Source organism: Cetorhinus maximus, chromosome 29 (genome assembly GCF_964194155.1).
Source record: "Cetorhinus maximus chromosome 29, sCetMax3.hap1.1, whole genome shotgun sequence".
In the NCBI taxonomy this organism is placed as follows: Eukaryota; Metazoa; Chordata; class Chondrichthyes; order Lamniformes; family Cetorhinidae; genus Cetorhinus; species Cetorhinus maximus.
In genome coordinates, this window is record NC_135907.1 from 24667510 (window position 1) to 24689035 (window position 21526).

Consider the following 21526-nt stretch of genomic DNA (forward strand, 5'->3'; position numbering starts at 1 on the left):
ATCCCCCCCCCAACTACCCCTCCCAACCTGTCCTGACTAGCCCCTGACCTAACAGCCCCTCCCGACCCAACCACTCACCCATCTGCCACCCTACCCACTTACCTCACCCACCTACCCAACTTACCAGGCTGCCCATTCACTCATTCATCCACTCACCCTTTCACACTGAACACTTAAACTTACCTTATGACAGTTAGTGTCGTAAAAAAGGGACATGGCTTGTCTCCCCCGCCACGCTACTTTGCTATGATGGAGTTCTTTGAGTGACCGTGCACTCTGCATTTCTGAAGAAGCCAGGCTCAGAAGACTCAGCCAGAAATGTGGAGCGGCAACAGGGCAGAAAAGTAGAAGTGGAGCGACAATCTGATGGTGATTGTCACTTCACTGAAGATCCAGGCCAAAATCTTTTTTTCTTGCTTTCTCAGTTGCCCCGTGGAAGCAACAAGAAGTTGCTTCAAAAACAGTTTTCCTTCAATTAGTTAGAGGCAGTACTCTGCAGATTGGCCAGGACATGTCCGTGACAAATATTTTACATCAAAAACCAACACCTCCTTGAACAGTAGAGAGACTGTGCTCTGACAACCATTGGTTAAAAAAGCATTAATTTACTACACTGACTACACCAATTTTCTTTTATTATTCGTTCACGGGGTATGGTCATCGCTGGCTAGGCCAGCAATTATTGCCCATCACCCAACTGCCCTAATTGCTATGCAAATCAATTGAGTGCAGATTAAAGGCTCAATTCCACGATACTTAAAGAGGGAACTTTGTGTCAATTTAAAAATCTACACCAAAATCTTCCCCGCTTCACCATCAATTCAAACATTTGTATTTTAACTGTGCGTTAATTCAGGTCAAAAGAGCCAGGCTCAGCAACTCCAAGCAAAATTTCCCAAGGCCAGAGGTACAAACTGATCGCAATTTTTTGTGGTTATTTTAAATAGGGTGGTGACGATGGGACGCCCTTCTTCAAGCGTACAGTTTGCTTTATAAGTAACATTATTTCCATAGTTATCGGGGGTAAGTGGGATGCAGATTTCAGGTTACTGTCAGATCGGCCATGATCTTATCAAGTGGCAGAGCAGGCTTGAGGGGCTGAATGGCCTACTCCTGCTCCTTGTTCATATGTAATTCGCATTGGAGGATTATCACTTTATTTCAGTTTCTTACCTGGAGGTGGTCCTGGTGGCAGGCCAGATGGTGGTCCTGGCGGCCTCATCGGAGGTGCAGGCGGTGGTCCAAGCGGTGGAGGCCCAGGCATCGGTGGAGCTTGCATTGGTGCCCTAGGGGGCATCTGAGTTGGAGGTGGAACCTGCGGTCCCTCGGGCCGTGACTCCTCTCGTTGTCGCTTTTCCCGACTCTGCTCTTCTACATCCATCTTTTCCTCTTCCACATCTCCCTCGGTGTGGGCTTCCTCCTCCTCCTCCTCTTCATCCTCGGGGAAATCCTGACCTATTAGGAAGTACAGTATTAACTTAATTTCATATTCTGCACACAGAGCTCTATGTAAACACTGAACAAAAACAAAACATTATGGATTTGCTACCATAGTGTCAAGAATCTACACTGGCCCTAATCCTGGTCAACCACCGATTCCTCTTAAAGTGACAATGTGGTTGTCCCCATGTCATTTGTCACCAGAGCAACCCAGGAAAGAAAAATAAAACTCAACATGCCAGTCTGCACGAGGGTCATTTTATTTTTTCAAAAATCTCAGAAAACCATCACCCAGGCTCAAGATTTTCGATTAGGTACACTATCAGATGTACTATCCTGGTATCAATTGCTAACCGGTAGTCTGCTAGTATAAAACACCATCGTCCTGAGATCCCACATGAGCGCCCTCAGTCCCATCATAACTTTGGCAAAAGGCCAGCAGAATCCAAGGAAACAGTGTACATGGTTTTTAAAAAGCAATTTATTGGGGATTTAGCTGATCTCCTGTCAAGATCACACGGAGAACATCTGGAACTTCAAGGCCAATGGCTCCTGATGTCAACATCATATCTAAGTCTCAGGCACCAGAATGGGATCCCTGGACATCTAGATCAGGACGATATGATGTCTCAGACTCACTTCCTTTCACTGCCTGTCCCTAGCCTCCCCTCCACTCAATTTCTTCCTGAAGATACCAATTCTCACTGCTATACAGTTATACAATTGCTGGAAATCCTTTGGCATCTGGTACAGGTCATTCATCACCAGATGCTAAAGGATTTCCAGCCATTCTCCACGTGAGCCTTGGTAGTGAGTTACAGCTGTTAAACCATGGCGAGGAGATTATCACTGAGTCTGAGTATTGTTTTAACCAACGTTCAGTTGTATGCAATTTCCAGCAAGAGTTACTGGACATTGAACAGCAGCTGATTTTACCCTTCCATAATCTGAAGAACTAAGGCCAGTTCTAATGAAATTTATTAGCTCTCATTTAAATCATTACAGACTCTAATTTCACAGAATAATAGAAACTTACAGCACAGGAGATGACCATTTGGCCCATCGTGCCTGAGCTAGCTTTTTGAACGAGCAGTCCTGCTCAGTCCCACACCCTCGCCTTTTGTCCATAATCCTGTTAGGTTTCTCATCTTCGAGTATCTGTCCAAATCCCTTTGAAAATTATTTATGGAATCAGTTTCCACCATCTTTTCAGGTGAAGTGTTCCAGATCCTGACAATTCCCATAGAGAAAGAATTCTCCTCATCACCCCTTCTAGAACTTTCGCCAGTGTTTTTAAATCTCTTGCCTCTGGATATGGACACACTCAACTCGACAGGTGGAATGGTCTTTCTCTATCTAGATTTAATATATTTTACTTGCTATTTGTTATTGCTTCTTTACTATTTTCCAGAGCGGTATTATCTAATGGTCTTGGCAGCAAGCACAGGATATGCTGTGGATAAAGCTTGGGATCTTCCTGGGATATATGGCTTAGCAACAACATATTTTTATATATCATCTTTAACATAATAAAATGTCTTAAAAAAGCACTTCACAGGAGTGTTATCAAACAAAATTTGACACTAAGCTACCTAAGGAGGTATTAGGGCAGATGGCAAAAGCTTAGTCAAACAAGTAGATTTTAAGGAGTACCTTCAAGGAGGAAAAAGAGGGAGAGGTGTGAAGAGGTTTCGAGAGGGAATTCCAGAGGTTAGGGTCTTTGCAGTTGAAGACAAGGCTGCCAGTGGTGGAGTGATTAAAATTTGGATGCTCAGGAGGCTAGGATTAGAGTGGTGCATCTGGAGCACCTAAAAATAACTAGCAGTACAATGTTTTTCTAAGCTATTGGAAGACTAGATCTCTTATTCAAGACTATCTGTACACTACCATCTATTGAATGCTCATGTGAAATGCCGTGGTCCCTGCATTCTTACCACTCACAGATCATTTACTGTCTATGTGTGGATCAGAGCTGCCGTCAATGGAAGTTGAGAACCCATCTATTACTCACCCGCCATTCGAAGCATCATCGCTTGCAGAGGAGTCAGCTCCTTCAGGTTTTTCTTCTTCTTCTTTTGTTTGTCCTGCACATCTGCAAACCGCACAATGCGGCCTGTGGGAAGAGAATACCCACTCAATCAAGACGTTTCAATGTTCTGGTAAATAGCAATGCAAGGAAAAGCATAGCTAGCTTTCCATAAGCCATCAATCTCTTTTGGCTTTCTCAATGTTTTAAATGAATTTATATTTGAGTTTTAGCAACCTAGTTAAAAAGACTGTCAACACATTTTTGCAATCCGCAAAGCAACACATGTGGACTCTGCATCAACTAGAAGTTGCTTGAAATCATGTTCACAAAAGTACAATACTGGACATACGTCAAGCTTAGATTGAAGCCATGATCGTCAGACTGTGTGGTGCTGCAGTATACTGGAAATCATTGTGCACTATCACAAAGGACTGGGTCATGGTCCAACTCCCTTACTCTCACACGTATGAAGTATTTTAAAGAAAAGAACAGATGGAAGGGTAACTTAGTCACATCAGGCAACAACCAAATACAACAACGTACCTGGCTTATCATCATCTAGCCTTAAATTTTCATCATCTTCATCTCGATGCCGGAAATCATCATCGTCATCATCACTGTCTTTATCTTTTGAGTCGTCACTGTCTTCATCCTGGTCGTCTCGATTTCCATCTTGATCCTGCTCCATGCCATCAGGGTAATCATCATCCCCACTGTCCTCCTCATCCTCCTCTTGCATATCCTGAATTGCTAAAAAGGCAAAGTAAATGTCAGGATAGTGTATACAACACTCCACATCCACTGTGGACCTAGATTCACGGTATCATACTAACACATGGGGAGGCGGTGGTGTAATAGTGTTTGAATTCAATAAAAAAACTGGAATTAAAAGTCTAATGACCATGAAACCATTGCCGATTGTTGTAAAAACCCATCTGGTTCACTGATGTCCTTTAGCGAAGGAAATCTCCCGTCCTTACCTGGTCTGGCCTACACATGACTCCAGACCCACAGCAATGTGGTTGACTCTTAAATGCCCTCTGAAATGGCCGAGAAAGCCACTCAGTTGTATCAAACCGCTACAAAGTCTCAAAAAAGGAATGAAACCAGACAGACCATCCAGCATCGACCTAGGCACTGGAAACAACAATGGAAAACTCAGCTCAGTCGACCCTGCAAATTCCTCCTTATTATCTGGAGGCTAGTGCCAAAATTAGGAGAGCTGTCCCACAGACTAGTCAAGCAACAGCCTGACATATCATCCTCATGGAATCATATCTCACAGATAATGTCCCAGACACCACCATCACCATCCCTGGGTATGTCCTGTCCCACCAGCAGGACAGACTCAGCAGAGGTGGCGGCACTGTGGTATACAGTCAGGAGGGAGTTTCCCTGGGAGTCCTCAACACTGACATCGGACCCCACAAAATCTCATGGCATCAGGTCAAACATGGGCAAGGAAAACTCCTGCTGATCACCACATACCGCCCTCCCTCAGCTGATAAATCAGTGCTTTTTCATGTTGAAAATCACTTGGAGGAAGCACTGAGGGTGGCAAGGGCACAGAATGTGCCCTGGGTGGGGGATTTCAATGTCCACCACCAAGAGTGGCTCGGTAGCACCACTACTGACTGAGCTGGCTGAGTCCTAAAGGACATAGCTGCTAGACTGGGTCTGCGGCAGGTGGTGAGAGAACCAACAAGAGGGAAAAACATTCTTGACTTCATCCTCACCAACCTACGTGCTACAGCTACATCTCTCCATGACAGTATCAGTAGGAGTGACCACTGCACAATCGTTGTGGAGGCAAAGTCCCACCTTCACGTTGAGGATACTCTCATACCCTCCATTGTGTTGTGTGGTACTACCACCGTGCTAAAAGGGGTATATTTCGAACAAAATTGGGCATCCATGAGGCGTTGTGGGCCATCAGCAGCAGCAGGATTGTACTCGAACACAATCTGTAACCTCATGACCCGGCATATCCCCCATTCTACCAAAAATATCAAGCCAAGGGATCAGCCCTGGTTCAACGAAGAGTGCCAGGAGCAGCACCAGGCATACCTAAAAATGAGGTGTCAACCTGGTGAAGCTATAAGACAGGACTACTTGCGTGCCAAACAGCAGAAGCAGCAAGTGATAGACAGAACTAAGCGATCCCACAACCAACAGATCAGATCTAAGCTCTGCAGTCCTGCCACATGCAGTCATGAATGGTGGTGGTCAATTAAACGCCTCGCTGGAGAAAGAGGCTCCACAAATATCCCCATCCTCAATGATGGGGGAGCCCAGCAGGGCAAAAGATAAGGCTGAAGCATTTGATCCACTCAGCACTCCTGGCTGAAGATTGTATGGTCCACCTCGGTCTCCTCCAGATATCCCCAGCATCACAGATGCCAGTCTTCAGCCAATTCGATTCACTTCACGTGATATCAAGAAACAGCTGAAGGCACTGGATACTGCAAAGGCTATGGGCCCTGACAATATTCCGACAATAGCACTGAAGACTTGTGCTCCGGAACTTGCCGTGCCCCTAGCCAAGCTGTTCCAGTACAGCGACAACACTGGCATCTGCCCAGCAATGTGGGAAATTGCCCAGGTATGTCCTGTACTCGAAAAGCAGGACAAATCCAACCCGGCCAATTACCGCCCCATCAGCCTACTCTCCATCATCAGTAAAGAAGGGGTCGTCACCAGTGCGATCAAGCAGCACTTGCTTAGCAATAACTTGCTTAATGACAGCAAGTTTGGATTCCGCCAGGGCCACTTGGCTCCTGACCTCATTACAGCCTTGGTTCAAACATGGACAAAAGGGCTGAACTCCCGAGGTGAGGTGAGAGTGACTGCCCTTGACATCAAGGCCGCATTTGACAGAGTGTGGCATCAAGGAGCCCTAGCAATGGGAATCAGGGGGAAAACTCTCCACTGGTTGGAGTCATACCTAGCACAAAGGAAGATGGTTGTGGTTGTTGGAGGTCAGTCATCTCAGCTCTAGGACATCACTGCAGGAGTTCCTCAGGGTAGTGTCCTGGGCCCAACCATCTTCAGCTGCTTCATCAATGACCTTCCTTCCATCATAAGGTCAGAAGTGGGGATGTTTGTACAATGTTCAGCACCATTCATGACTCCTCAGATACTGAGGCAGTCCATGTCCAAATGCAGCAAGACCTGGACAATATCCAGGCTTGGCTGACAAGTGGCAAGTAACATTCACACCACACAAGTGCTAGGCAATAACCATCTCGAACAAGAGAGAATCCAGTCATCGCCCCTTGATGTTCAATGGCATTACCATCACTAAATCCCCCAATATCAACATCCTAGGGGTTACCATGGACCAGAAACTGAACTGGACTAACCATATAAATACTGTGGCTACAAGAGCAGGTCAGAGACTAGGCATCCTGCAACGAGTAACTCACCTGCTGACCTCTCAAAGCCTGTCCACCATCTAGAAGGCACAAGTCAGGAGTGTGATGGAATACTCCCCACTTGCCTGGATGAGTGCAGCTTCAACAACACTCAAGAAGCTTGACACCATCCAGGACAAAGCAGCCGTTTGATTGGCACCCCATCCACAAACATTCACTCCCTGCACCATCGACACACAGTAGCAGCAGTGTGTACCATCTACAAGATGCACTGCAGGAACTCACCAAGGCTCCTTTGGCAGCACCTTTCAAACCCATGACCACTACCACCTAGAAGGACAGGCACAGCAGATAGATGGGAACACCACCTCCTGGAAGTTCCCCTCCATGTCACTCACCAGCCTGACTTGGAAATATATCACCATTCCTTCACTGTCACTGGGTCAATATCATGGAACTCCCTCCCTAACAGCACTTTGGGTGTACCTACACCACATGGACTGCAGCAGTTCAAGGCAGCTCACCACCACCTTCTTGAGGGCAATAAATGCTGGCCTAGCCAGCAAAGCCTTCATCCCATGAATGAATTTAAAAAAAGACATAGAGCACTACAATAAAAATGAAAAATACTGGAAACACACAGCAGCACCTGTAAAGGTTGCCTTACCAGTTTCAGGGTCATAAACGTTATCTTCATCTTTTCCTTTCAGAGGTAAGCCTGGAGGGGGGCCCATCCTTCTTGCATAAAGTGCCAATACCTGAGGCGGAGGTGGTCCTGGGGGTGGGCCAGGGGGTTTCTTACCAGGTGGCAATCGAGGAACTCCATGCGAAGGAGGGGGCATGAGTGTAACAGGTTTAGAGGGTGGCCTGCAGGGAAGAATAAACATTGTGGATTTCTTTTCAAAGATCCATTTAAAAGTAACACCTCAAGTTGCCCCAACACCCAGTGCACATCAATAATCCCCATTACTTAACCCAACATGATACATATTACCGAGGCACACTCCTAATTTAGGAAGATAAAACCCATAATCTAAGTGTTCGGCTGCCTTATTGAATTAGTATTAAAAATCTGCACACACTTTACATTAATGTTCACCATTGCAAATTCCTGTCTATATTTATAATGGAAACTGCCCATATAAACTCGTCATGCTTGTAACTTCACCCTCCCACAAGTGGACACACCAAGCTGTCATCATTAACAGGAACTTGCATTGAAAACCCAAAAATAAAGATGAAATATATGCCTTTAATATAGGGGCTGAATTATTCATGTTTGCCCTGGTCCAACTGTTCCTCGTCCTCTAATGCTGCGTCACTTGTCTTGATTCCTTGTGTAATGAGACGGGAGACTGACTAGTAAAATATAAAAATTCAACTGGTCTATTGTACATTTAATAAAATCTAGTGAAGAAACAGCTACTGTCTGACTGTGAGAGTGTTCATGTTCACTACTATGTTTTCCTAAATTCTACTGATAAGCTTGAAAGTGTTACATGCTATTTATCTGTAACAACCAACCTCACTCACCAACAAGCCAATTTCTTTCAATTCTGATAGGCCAAAATAGCACAGAAGATCAAATTTCCCTGAGCGATGCTTATCCCAAAAACCCATGCTTCCTTTTTTAAAAAAAATATTCACAGTTCACGTACATATCTAAGAGGCTTTAAGTACAAATAAATTGCTGCTCACCCGTAAGCTGATGTCTTTTTCAATATGGATGGTGGCTGAGCTCCAGGGAGGGGGATATCCTGAATCATGATGTTTGATGGTGCATGAGGCATGTCTGGCAATGGAATACTCTCCACCTCCACATGCTGAGCATTCTGTATAAACAAGGAAAATGGCCACATACTTACACCGCACGAATAAACTAACTGTATTTTAAGAACATGTAATTCGATAATACTGATAACTATGGGTCCTTGATACAACCATTTTGGCTTCCTACTGCAATAGGTTCTTCACATAAGAGTTAGTGTCTTTAGTAGATATGTTAGTACAAAGGAGACGAAGGTGAGCATGAACAATCCTGCCAGCAGCTGCATTTGGAATTATAAATATCTGACGGGATCAGAGATCAGAGACTTGTGAATTGCCAAGTTGCATTGCAATTTTTTCCCATCAGAGAGCATTGTGGGTGAAACAGCAAATAGGGTATATGGGCATATGAGCCTGATTTTAGAAAGCTCTCCCAAAACCAGGGGAATGTTAGACACTCTCTAAACACAAGGCAATTTGTTTTAAATAGACACTTGCAAGCCTACTCAACCACTCCTCACATAGAAAGAGCATTTCAGTTCTGGTTTTCTAACGTTAGCTGAAATTCTTCACTCGACTTTAAAAAAAAACACATTTCTGCCCCTTTATCTCACCACCGTTTAAAAGGCTCCCACTTCACATGACTTTTGCTCTCATTTCTCCCTCAGCCTTGAACTGTTTTCACCAGAGCCATTCCACAGAGAGCTGTGAGCTGCATTCATCCCACCAATTCCATTACGGCTCCTTTAAAACACCAAGTCTGTTAATATCTGCCTTGAGCTGAAAGGCTACACAAGAAATAGGAAAGCACTTCAATCTCCAGGATGAAGGTAAAGCTCAAGCAAAAATTTACTTGTGTACCTCCTGCACTTCATTTAATACCTCTCCCAAAGAAACATCTGGTAGCAATTGTGACACAGTCTCACTATGGGGTAGGCTCCTTTCACTAATACAGTTCAGCATGAGTCCTTTTTTGGAATCCTCATCTCCATCTTCAGAACATTATCCCTTATTGCAGAAGATGGTGGAAAAGCTAGTTAACCAGCAGCTTCAAAGGGAGGTCAATGCTATCAACAAAGCAACATGAAAGTGTTGTCTCCTGATATTGAGCCTCATTCAGCGCTTCCCTGCAGCTGCTTTGTAAGGGATATTTGGTCCATTAATCATTTGTGTGTAGCAAAGGGAAAGACAAAGGCAGAAAATTCAGACCACATTCTCCACAACGACTGGGCTCAGTGCTGCACCCTGGGGACTGTCGGCACTCTGTTAGACAGAAAAGTGATTATGTACCACTCTGCATCAAGTTTGGAGCAAGGTGAGGGGAGAGGGCCTCCATGAACAGCCACGGCTGCTACAAGGATCGAATCTGCCCCATCGCTTTCATTCTCCATCACAATCCAGTCATTGAGCCAACTGAGCTCATTGACCCCCCACAAGCAAACAGGCGTCTGGGATTTACAGCCTTCACTATGGGACCATGAAACCAAGATCAGGTTTTCCATCGATTAACACAAATTAAAATAAAAACAATTTTATCATCAGAACTTTCTTTCCCAATACTCAGAATCATTGAGCTTGCTGCTGCCCCCATCAGGATTATACAGTTTCTCTCTGCCTGAGACCGATGTTATTTGGACAATGCTCGTGTTATTCAGAAATAGCCCATGAGGAGAAGTGTAAATTGGATTGTCACTGGTCATGAGGGGTAGGGACTCCCGGAGTGCTGCAGGATATGTATTGGTCGTTTACAACTTAGCTCGAGTTAAGGGAAGAGGCTGCTGTGCCGGGATCACCGGTCCTGTGCCGGGATCACCGGTCCTGTGCCGGGATCACCGGTCCTGTGCCGGGATCACCGGTCCTGTGCCGGGATCACCGGTCCTGTGCCGGGATCACCGGTCCTGTGCCGGGATCACCGGTCCTGTGCCGGGATCACCGGTCCTGTGCCGGGATCACCGGTCCTGTGCCGGGATCACCGGTCCTGTGCCGGGATCACCGGTCCTGTGCCGGGATCACCGGTCCTGTGCCGGGATCATCTTCCAAGAATCCTTAGATTCTGAAAAAGTGCCAGAGGATTGGAAAACTGTCTATGTAACGCCCTTATTCAAAAAGGGAGACCAAAAAACAGGTAACTATAGGCCAGTTAGCTTAACATCTGTCACTGGGAAAACGTTAGAGTCTATTATAAAGGATGTAATAGCAGAGCATTTAGAAATATGTAATCTAATCAAGCAGAGTCAGCATGGCTTCATGAAGGGGAAATCATGCCTGACAAATTCATTAGAATTCTGTGAAGGGAGCCAGTAGATGTAATATATTTAGATTTCCAAAAGGCGTTCGATAAGGTGCTGCATATAAGGCTACTTAATAAGATAAGCCCATGGTGTTGGGGGTAGTATATTAGCATAGATAGAGGACTGGCTAACTAAACAGAAGACAGAGAGTTGGGATAAGGGGGGCATTTTCAGGATGGCAACCTGTAACTCATGGAGTGCCACAGGGATCAGTGCTGGGGCCTCAATTATTTACAATATATATTAATGACTTAGATGAGGGAAATGAATGTACTATCGCCAAGTTTGCAGATGACACAAAAGCAGGTGGGAAGGCATGTGGTAAAGATGACACAAGGAGTCTACAGAGGGATATAGACAGATTAAGTGAGTGGGCAAAAACTTGGCAAATGGAATGTAATGTGGAAAATGTGAGGTTATGCACTTTGGCAGCAAGAATAGAGGAGCTGAATATTATTTAAATGGAGAAAGACTGTAGAAAGCTGCAGCACAGAGAGATTTTGGAGTCCTTGTGCATGAATCCCAAAAAGCTAATATACAAGTTCAGCAGGTAAAAGGGAGGGCAAATGAGATGAAGAGGAATTTCTTCTCTCAGAGGGTAGTGAATCTGTGGAATTCTTTACTACAGAGGGCTGTAGAGGCTGGGTCGTTAAGTATATTCAAGGCTGAGATGGACAGATTTTTAACCAGTAAGGGAATCAAGGGTTATGGGGAAAAGGCAAGAAAGTGGAGTTGAGGATTATCAGATCAGCCATGATCTCATTGAATGGCGGAGCAGACTCGATGAGCTGAATGGCCTACTTCTGCTCCTGTGTCTTATGGTATTAAGATGATCCAGCTGATTACACCAACAATGGGGTATTTACCAGTGTGGCTCAACAGATTTAAACAAAATAAATCAATTCAGATACTTCCGTGTTTGAAAAACATGATTATGTGGCTTACGGAGCTGGTGTAAAGTGCAATATTAATCAGTGGTGTTCTTAAACATGCAACAATGGGCTTACAAATATGTAATTTGGAAAATGATAACAACAGGGATTGTACACAGATGAATAAGTTGGACACTTGAAGGGAGAGCACTTCATTTTTAAGATAAAAAAGTTATTTTTCTCTCAGTAACACCAATGTTACCAGATCAGGTGCAGCAGTTAACTGCAGATTTCTGTTTCCTGCCATAACCCTGAACGAGAGATCCCACTGCACAAGTGCGGCAATTTTCTGAACAGACACCCTATGGTTTTGTGGGCAAGATCAATAATTTAGTAACAAATTTGGTCCAAATCCCCAATGCGATTGCATAGAAAGTTGCTGTGGGAAAGGGATGAGGTGTTAGGGATGTTGGAGGAGTGAACCAAGAGGTCACAGAGGGAATGATAAGGTGCCACATCAAAGGTTATTGTGGGAAATAAAAGCTCATGATGTAGGGGTAACATATTAACCTGGAGAGAAGATTGGCTGGCTGGCAGAAAACAGAGAGTTTGCATAAATGGGTCTTTGTCTGATTGGCAGATGTGCCAAATGGAGTCCCACAGGTGTCCATGCTATGGCCTCAGCTTTTTACAATTTACATCAATGACTTGGATGAGGGGAGCGAAGGCATGGTAGCTAAATTTGCAGACGATACAAAGATAGGTAGGAAAGCATGTTGTGAAGAAGACATAAGGACTTTGCAGATGGATATAGATAAGTTGATTGAGTGGGCAAAAATTTGGCAGGTGGAGTACAATGTGGGAAAATGTGAAGTTGTTCACTTTGGCAGCAAGGATAAAAAAGCAGAGTATTACTTAATCAGAGAACAATGACAGGATTCCAAGGTGCAGAGGGATTTAGGTGGAGTGGGGGGGGGGCGGTTCTCGTGCATGAGTCACAGTTAGTGTGCAGACACAGCATGTAATCAAGAAGGCTAATGGAATGCTGTCCTTTATTACAGGAGAAATTGAACATAAAAATAAGTATGTTATGCTTCAGTTATACAGGGCATTGGTGAGACCACACCTCGAATACTGTGTGCAGTTTTGGTCACCTTATTTAAGGAAGGATGTAAATCTGTTGGAGGCAGTTCAGAGGAGGCTTACTAGATGGATACCTGGAATGAGCGGGTTGTCTTATGAGGATAGGTTGGACAGGCTGATCTTGTTTCTATTGGAATTTTAGAAGAGTGAGGGGTGACTTGCTTGAAGTATATAAGACCCTGAATGGTCTTGACAAGGTGGACGTGGAGAGGATGTTTCCTCTTGTGGGCGAGTCCAGAACTAGGGGGCACTGTTTTAAAATTAGGGATCGCCCTTAAAGGACAGAGATGAGGAGAAATTTTTTCTCTGAGGGTTTTGCAACTTTGGAACACTCAGAAGGCGGTGGAGGCAGGGTCACTGAATATTTTTAAGGCAAAGGTAGATTGATTCCCTTGCCTAACAATAATCTAAGGTTATCGAGGGTAGATGGGAATGTAGACCTTGAAACACAAACAAATCAGCCATGATCTTATTGAATGGCGCAGCAGGCTCCTGGGGCCGAATTTACTACTTCTGCTTCTATTTCATATGTTCGTAATGTTGGAATTGTGCTGCAATAGATTAGATGCTTTAAATTGGTAATCCAGAGCAGCTGTCCCCAATTGGGGAGGTATTAGGGCTTCATTACAAGAGTATTAAAATATGTTCACACTGGGTGTTAAAGGGGAATTGGAATGGTCTGTGTCTTTACTCTGCAGGCTTGTAAATAAACCTGTCTTAAGGTACAGGCTGGCTTCAGACTCATTCTTTCCTCAACATAAGATTATTAGAATTAACACAGTCCCTTCAGATGCAACATAAGACAGAAAAACTAGGAGAATGGAATGGAGTCCTTACAGGAAGCAGGTGTAGTCAAGGTAGCTGTGGAAGTCGGTAGGCTTGTAACGAATATTGGTAAACAGTCTATCAGATAGAATCAGTTTAAGTAGAGATAAGATGTAGCAAAGGTAAGAAGTCTCTTGTGGGAATAGTTTATAGGTCCCCTAACAGTAACTACGCTGTAGGAAGGGGTATGTAGAAAGAAATAATAGGGGCTTGTGAGAAAGGTACTGCGATAATCATGGGTGATTTTAATCTACACATCGATTGGACAGGTCAGCAAAGGTAGCCTGGAAGATGAGTTCAAAGAGCAGCACCTTCTAGAGCCAGAGAGCATTCTAGGCCTGGTAATGTGCAATGAGACATAATTAATTAATGACCTCATGGTAAGGGAGGCCCTAGGTAGCAGCGATCATAACATAATTGAGTTTTGTATTCAGTTTGAGGAAGAGTGAGTCTAAGACTAGTGTTTTCAACTTAAATAAAGGAAATTATAAGGGTATGAGAACAGAGCTGGCTGAAGTGAATTGGGAAATGACGTTCAGGGGTAAGCTGGTAGAGATGCAGTGGCAAACATTTAAGAAGATATTTCATAACACTCAGCAAAGATACATTCCAGTGAGAAAGAAAGATTCTAGGAAAAGGATGCATCATACGTGGCCAACTAAGGACATTAAAGATAGTGTCAAATCAAAAGAAAAAGCGTACTAATCTGTGAAGATTATTGGCAGGTCAGAGGGTGGGATAGGGTATAAAAATCAGCAAAAAATGACTTAAAAATGAGGAGGGAGAAATTAGAGTATGAAAGAAAGCTACCTAGAAATATAAAAACAGATAGTAAGAGTTTCTACAGGTAATTAAAAAGGAAAAGAGTAACTAAAATGAGTGTTGGTCAGCTAGAGAATGAGTTTGGGGAATTAATAATGGGAAATAAGGAAATGGTAGTTGCAATGAACAAATATTTTGTGTCTGCCTTCACTGTAAAAGACACAAATAACATTCCAGAAATAATTGTAATTCAAGAGGTGGGAAGAGGAACTTGAAACAATTAGGGAAACATCAGGGAAAGAGTACTGGGAAAATTATTAAAACTAAAGGTTAATCCTAGGCATTTAAACGAAGTAGCTGCTGAGATAGTAGATGGACTGGTTTAAATTTTCCAAAGTTTCCCAGATTCTGGAAAGGTCTCATCAGATTGGAGAATGGCGAATATAACTTCATTATTCAAGGGGACAGACAGAAAACAGGCCAGCCTAGCATCTGTCATAAGGATAATGCTGGAATCTATTATTAAGGAGGTTATAGAGGGACACTTAGAAAATCTCAACGCAATCAGGCAAAGTCAACGTGGTTTTGTGAAAGGGAAATCATGTTTGACTAATTTATTGGAGTTCTTTGAGAAAGTAACAAGCAATGTGGGCAAAAGGGAACCTGTAGCTGTGCTGTATTTGGATTTCCAAAAGGTATTTGACAAGGTGTCACATCAAAGGTTACATCAAAATAAGAGCTCATGGTGTAAAGGTAACATATTAGCATGAATAGATAGAACATGGCAATATGTGACCACTGGAGTGCCACAGGAATCAATGCCAGGGCCTCAACTAATTACAATCTATACAAGTGACTTGGATGAAAGGACCAAATTTTTTTTCATTCACGGGATGTGGGCTTCGCTGGCTGAGCCAGCATTTATTGCCCATCCCCAATCGCCCTTGAGAAGGTGGTGGTGTTTTGTTGCTAAATTTGTTGACGACACAAAAATAGATAGGAGAGCAAGTTGTGAAGAGGACATAATCTATCTATATCCCTTTGCAGTTTCCTTAAATTAGTGGGCACAAATGTGGCAGGTGGAGTATAATGTGGGAAAATGTGAACTTGTCCACTTTGGCAGGAAGAATAGAAAAGCAGTAGGTTATTTAAAGGGAGAGAGACTGCAGAACTCTGAGGTACAGAGGGATCTGGGTATCCTGGTACATGAATCACAAAATGTTTGTATGCAGGTACAGCAAGTGGTTAGGAAGGCAAATGGAACGTTGTTTATTACAAGGGGAGTGGAATACAAAAGTAGGGATGTTTTGCTATAGTTGCAAAGGGTGCTAGTGAGACCACATCTGCAGTTTTGGTCTCCTTACTCAAGAAAGGATATAAATGCGAAACAGTTCAGAGAAGGTTCACTAGGCTGATTCCTGGGATTAAGGGATTATTTTATGAGGAAATGTTGGACAGGCTGGGCCTGTATCCAGTTTATAAGGTTGAGAGGTGATCTTATTGAAACATACAAGATCCTGAGGGGACTTGACAGGGTGGATGCCAAGGGGATTTTTCCCCTTATGCGAGACTAGAACTAGGGGGGGACATAGTTTAAAAATAAGGTGTCTCCCATCTAAAACAGGGATGAGGAGAATTTTTTTCTCTCTGAGGGCTGTTAGTCAAGTAATTCTCTTCTCCAGAGGGCAGTGGAGGCAGGGTCACTAAATACTTTTAGAATTAGATAAATTCTTTATTGACAAGGGAGTCAAGGGTTATAAGGGTAGACAGGAAAGTAGAGTTGAGGCCACAATCAGATCAGCGTGACCTTATCAAATGGTGGTGCAGGCTCAAGCGGCCAAATGGCCTAACTCCTGCCCCTAATTCATATGTTTGTTCGTATATTCAACTCATCCCTCACCTTGACAGCATCAAAGAACTGGCAGAGCTGTGATCGTTTCTGTTCATATTCAGTCTCAAGCTTCCGCAACTCCTTATAAAATTCGGTATTTTCCTTCTCATATAAACGCAGGATTCGCTCAAACGTCTCTCGTAACTTTTTCCGCTTGTCTTTCAGCACCTTCTCATTAAGTTGTGGCTGCTGCACAGGATTGAATTCTGCACAAAATCGAGGGGGAGGGGGAGTAAACAACAACACAGCATGCAGAACAGGTGTCATTTCAGCTCAGGTTAACAGCACTTAGCACTCACTTTGCACATCAAATACAATTTAAAAACTGCTACAGCATTTTAAATACTATTCCCCAAGCCCAGTCTCAATCCCTTGCTCAAAAGTATGACATATCCTTGGGGTCTCCTTAGAATGAACCAAAATAGAACAGAGTAGATCACATATAAACAATCAGCATTTTGATAATTCCAATTATAAGCAAACAGGAACATTTAAGATTCTAAAACAACCAAATATATGAAAGGGACACTGTTCACTGACTGTTCATAATAATGCAGGAATTAGGATTGAACAGTTTAGTGGAAGTGTGGCGATTGGAACATTGAGTTACATACCAAGACATCAAACCCACAATTCCCCAAGCAACATGACACCTTCTACTGGAAAACAACCATGTTTCAGCACATTTTTTCAATATAGTTGTGACTTTAAAAAAAACCACAAAGTTTTATCCTGGAATATTTTAATTCCTGTTCTTTACCCATTTCATCCAGTTTCTCCATGTCTTTGATTATCTGTTTGGGATCCTTCATCTTGAGCACAGCAGCTCGCACCATCATGCGCTGTTTCTTGTTCTGTGAGCACAAAGGTTATCCGAATCCATCAATAATTAAAATTTTCACCAAAGACAATTACATGATTTGAAGTTGATTTAACAAAATATTTGTGGCAGCTTATCTGAAGAAACCGGACACTGCTATGATCAATTCTTCTGTGTGTTCAAACCAAAACTTATATCTAATCTGACAAGTAATCTTTCCCTCATATCCAATCTTGATATCTCCTTCTCCACTTGCAATTTTTCTGGTCTCTCCTCTCTCCATACTAGAAAGGCATTGCTCCCATGTAATTCCTTCTCCTGTGTACCAACCTATTAGCTCTTCCTTCTCACTACACAATCCTGAAATCAAGGCTGACTGCAATCACTTCTCTTAGAGAGACTGGAAAGCCAGTATCTCAAGGACATTACACTCAAGTCTGATTCTGTCCTCACCCAGCAGCAATCATTGGAATACAATCAGGAATGAGAACACTGGCTAAATTTTTTTCACCGTCCAAGTCCAGGGAGCTGAAGGACAGTTATAGGTCTTCAATTGTGCGTGTTCAAATCTACTAACTCAGCATAGGTGTGGGAATAAATTTTGAATCTTCTCACTGCAGATGGCTCAGAATTGTGCCAGCTAGCTCACTTACCCTCCAAACTATCAGTGGATATATCCAAAGGGAGAGGCACAGACACAAGATTAAATATAAGAGATTTAGAACGGAGGACAGGAGAAACATTTTTACACAAGTTTATTTATGGTGATGGAAAAGGAGTTGAGAGGATATGGGTGTTGGGTTAGCAGGGAAAATGCTGGCATGGGCTAGTGAGCCGAATGGCCTTTTTTTTTCATGGGATGTGGGTGTCACTGGCAAGGTCAGCATTTGTTGCCCATCCCTAATTGCCCTTCAATTCAGTGGCTTGTTAGGCCTTTTCAGAGGGCAGTCAACCACATTGCTGTGGGTCTGGAGATACATGTAGGCCAAACCAGGTAAGGACAGTAGATTTACTTTCCTAAAGAGCATTCGTGAACCAGGTGGGTTTTTACAACAATCCACGATAGTCTCATGGTCATCAACACTCAGACTAACTCTATATTCCAGATTTTATTAATTGAATTCAAATTCCACCAGCTGCCGTGGTGGGATTTGAACCCCTGTCCCCAGAGCATTAGCCTGGGCCTCTAGGTTACTAGTCCAGTGATATCTCCCCATGTGTAATGCAAACTACACCCATGTGATATACACTGATATACAGAAATACTTTTGGCACACAAACAATGTTCCATCTAATGTTGTTTTTGCAGTGTACAGGCAATATAAGTACACAGCAGTTTAAAGAAGGCAGCTTGTGCACAACCTGCTCAGGGACTTTCAGGTTGCTGTGCAGCCACACAGCTTTGAGGGAATATTACACACAAACCACCCAAAGATTTGCACTGAAAATGCCCAGACATATTAACCACGAAGGTAGTAATCAGAAATAAACTCAAGTTCCTCACCTTTTTCAGTTCCCGTTTCCTGGCCTCTTTGCCTGGTTAATAAAAAAGTGAATCAATTAGAATTAGGAAGTAAGAAAAAAGAATTTACACTTATATAAATCACCTTTCACATCCTCGGAACATTCCAAAGCTTTTTACAGCAAATGAAGTACTCTTTGAATATTGGGGGGGGGGGGGAGCGCTGAGGAGTGGGGCATCATGGATGGGGGGTGGTCTGGGATCTGGTGTGGGGGCAGATCGAGATGTTGGGAGCTGGAGGAACAACCAGGGACCCAGGGGAAAGAGGAGCGCAGTTGTGCCACTTATATCATGAATAGAATAGGGGGAAGGATCTGAATTAAAGGCAAAATACCCAAAGATCTGCTTTGGCCTGACTGAATTTGGTATAAATGAGGCCACCTTGTAATCTCCGATTTTGATCGGATCGGCAGCTTCTGTCCAGCAGCTCCTACTGGTATCTTTATCCTCACAGAGGGATCCCTGTCACACTCTGACCAGCACATACGAATTAGGAGGGGAGTAAATTATTGGGGCCCTGGAGCCTGCTTCGCCATTTGATAAGATCCTGGCTGATCTGATTGTATGTTTCACACCCAGTTTTATGTGGCTGAAAGATTGCCTGTATGCCTTTGTGAGTACCACACTCTCCCCTCTGAGTTGGAAGGTCATAGGTTCAAGTCCCACTTTAGAGACTTGAGCACAAAATCTAGGCCTGTGTAGTACTGTGGGAATGCTGTGATGTTGGAGTGCTGACTTTTGGACAATAAGTTAAACTGTGGCCTCGACTGCCCTCATATGGATGCAAAATATCCCATGGCACCATTTAAAGAAGAGCAGACATGTGCTTGCCAATATTTATCCATTAACAAAGATCTAAATCAGATTATCGGCATCTTACTGTTTATGGGATCTTGCTATGCAATAATAGGTCTGAAATGTAGCAGCCAAAGTGTGGTACTCACAAAGGCATACAAGTAGTCTTTCAGCCACATAAAACTGGGTGCGAAACATACAATCGGATCAGCCAGGATCTTATCAAATGGCGAAGCAGGCTCCAGGGCCCCAATAATTTACTCTCCTCCTAATTCGTATGTGCTGGTCAGAGTGTGACAGGGATCCCTCTGTGAGGATAAAGATACCAGTAGGAGCTGTTGGACAGAAGCTGCCGATCTGATCAAAATGGGACCCTGCAAGGTGGCCTCATTTTATACCAAATTCAGTCAGACCAAAGCAGATCTTTGGGTATTTTGCTTCTAATTCAGATCCTCCCCCTATTCTATTCATGATATAAGTGACACGACTGCGCTCCTCTTTCCCCTGGGTCCCTGTCTGTCCCTCCAGCTCCCAGTTCCCCAATATGCCCCCACCCCTCTGGTCCCTTTGCCCCCCCACACACCAGATCTCAGACTACCCCACATCCACGATGCCCTGCTCCTCCCCAACACCCCGCCCTGCCCCGACACCCCCTTACCCCCTCCCCGGTCCTTCCCCACCCCCTCCAAAGCCCCAAGACCTTCCCCTCCATGACCCCAGTCCTAGCCCCCTGATGCCACCCCCCAACTTTCCCACCCACACCCTGATGCCCCCCGCAGCAATACTCCCAGACCCCCTCCCCAGTCCTTCCCCCCACGATGACCCCAGTCCCCCACCCTGATCCTCACTCCCCTCTCTCCCCATGATCCCGGTCCTCCCCCTGGTCCTCCCCCACCTCTCCCAATCACCCCTGGTCCTCCCCCACCCCTCTCCCCATCACCCCTGGTCCTCTCCCCATCACCCCTGGTCCTCCCCGCCTCTCCCCATCACCCCTGGTCCTCCCCCCCTCTCCCCATCACCCCTGGTCCTCTCCCCATCACCCCTGGTCCTCCCCCCATCACCCCCGGTCCTCTCCCCCTCTCCCCATCACCCCTGGTTCTCCCCCCATCACCCCTGGTCCTCCCCCCCTCTCCCCATCACCCCTGGTCCTCCCCCCCTCTCCCCATCACCCCTGGTCCTCCCCCCCTCTCCCCATCACCCCTGGTCCTCCCCCCCTCTCCCCATCACCCCTGGTCCTCCCCCCCTCTCCCCATCACCCCTGGTCCTCCCCCCCTCTCCCCATCACCCCTGGTCCTCCCCCCCTCTCCCCATCACCCCTGGTCCTCCCCCCCTCTCCCCATCACCCCTGGTCCTCCCCCCCTCTCCCCATCACCCCTGGTCCTCCCCCCCTCTCCCCATCACCCCTGGTCCTCCCCCCCTCTCCCCATCACCCCTGGTCCTCCCCCCCTCTCCCCATCACCCCTGGTCCTCCCCCCTCTCCCCATCACCCCTGGTCCTCCCCCCCTCTCCCCATCACCCCTGGTCCTCCCCCCCTCTCCCCATCACCCCTGGTCCTCCCCCCTCTCCCCCACCCCTGGTCCTCCCCCCCTCTCCCCATCACCCCTGGCCTTCCCCCCGCCCCCTCCCGATACTCACGGGCCTGGTCTGTCGGGTTCATGAATTTGCCGCTCTTGGTGGAGCTGGTTGATCGCCGGCCCATCTTTGCGGTGTTTTTCTCTCTCACTCTTTCTCCGCTGAAATGAGAGTGAATTTAATCCGCCGCAATGTCCAAACTCCCCGCTCACAGCCCAGCGGCCGCCATCTTGAGCCTAGTAACGACCTTTCACCTGGCCCACTTCCGCTTCCGGTTCCTGCTCCTCAGGGTCAGGGACAATGAGACAAGTCCCTGGGCAGCAAATACTCTTCATCCAATTCACCCTCAACCAGCCTGTCCTCATCAGCTGCAACATCACATAAAGATCTTAGAAATCAGGGGCGTAACCCAACCATAGTTGC

General features: G+C 45.1%; 1 protein-coding gene across 1 annotated transcript in view; it reads right to left on the bottom strand.

The window, feature by feature from the left end:
- wbp11 (WW domain binding protein 11) overlaps positions 1 to 21376 on the bottom strand; it is a 28687-nt gene extending 7311 nt beyond the window's left edge. The window contains exons 1-9 of the mRNA XM_078531912.1: positions 21167 to 21376; positions 18719 to 18750; positions 17155 to 17248; positions 16404 to 16600; positions 8542 to 8675; positions 7511 to 7710; positions 4013 to 4219; positions 3452 to 3553; positions 1174 to 1455 (exon numbers count right to left, since the gene is read on the bottom strand). Of these exons, the coding sequence (XP_078388038.1) occupies positions 1174 to 1455; positions 3452 to 3553; positions 4013 to 4219; positions 7511 to 7710; positions 8542 to 8675; positions 16404 to 16600; positions 17155 to 17248; positions 18719 to 18750; positions 21167 to 21230 (1312 nt within the window). The 5' untranslated portion in view covers positions 21231 to 21376. The remainder of the gene's footprint in view (positions 1 to 1173; positions 1456 to 3451; positions 3554 to 4012; positions 4220 to 7510; positions 7711 to 8541; positions 8676 to 16403; positions 16601 to 17154; positions 17249 to 18718; positions 18751 to 21166) is intronic.
- Positions 21377 to 21526: the final 150 nt, after the last annotated feature.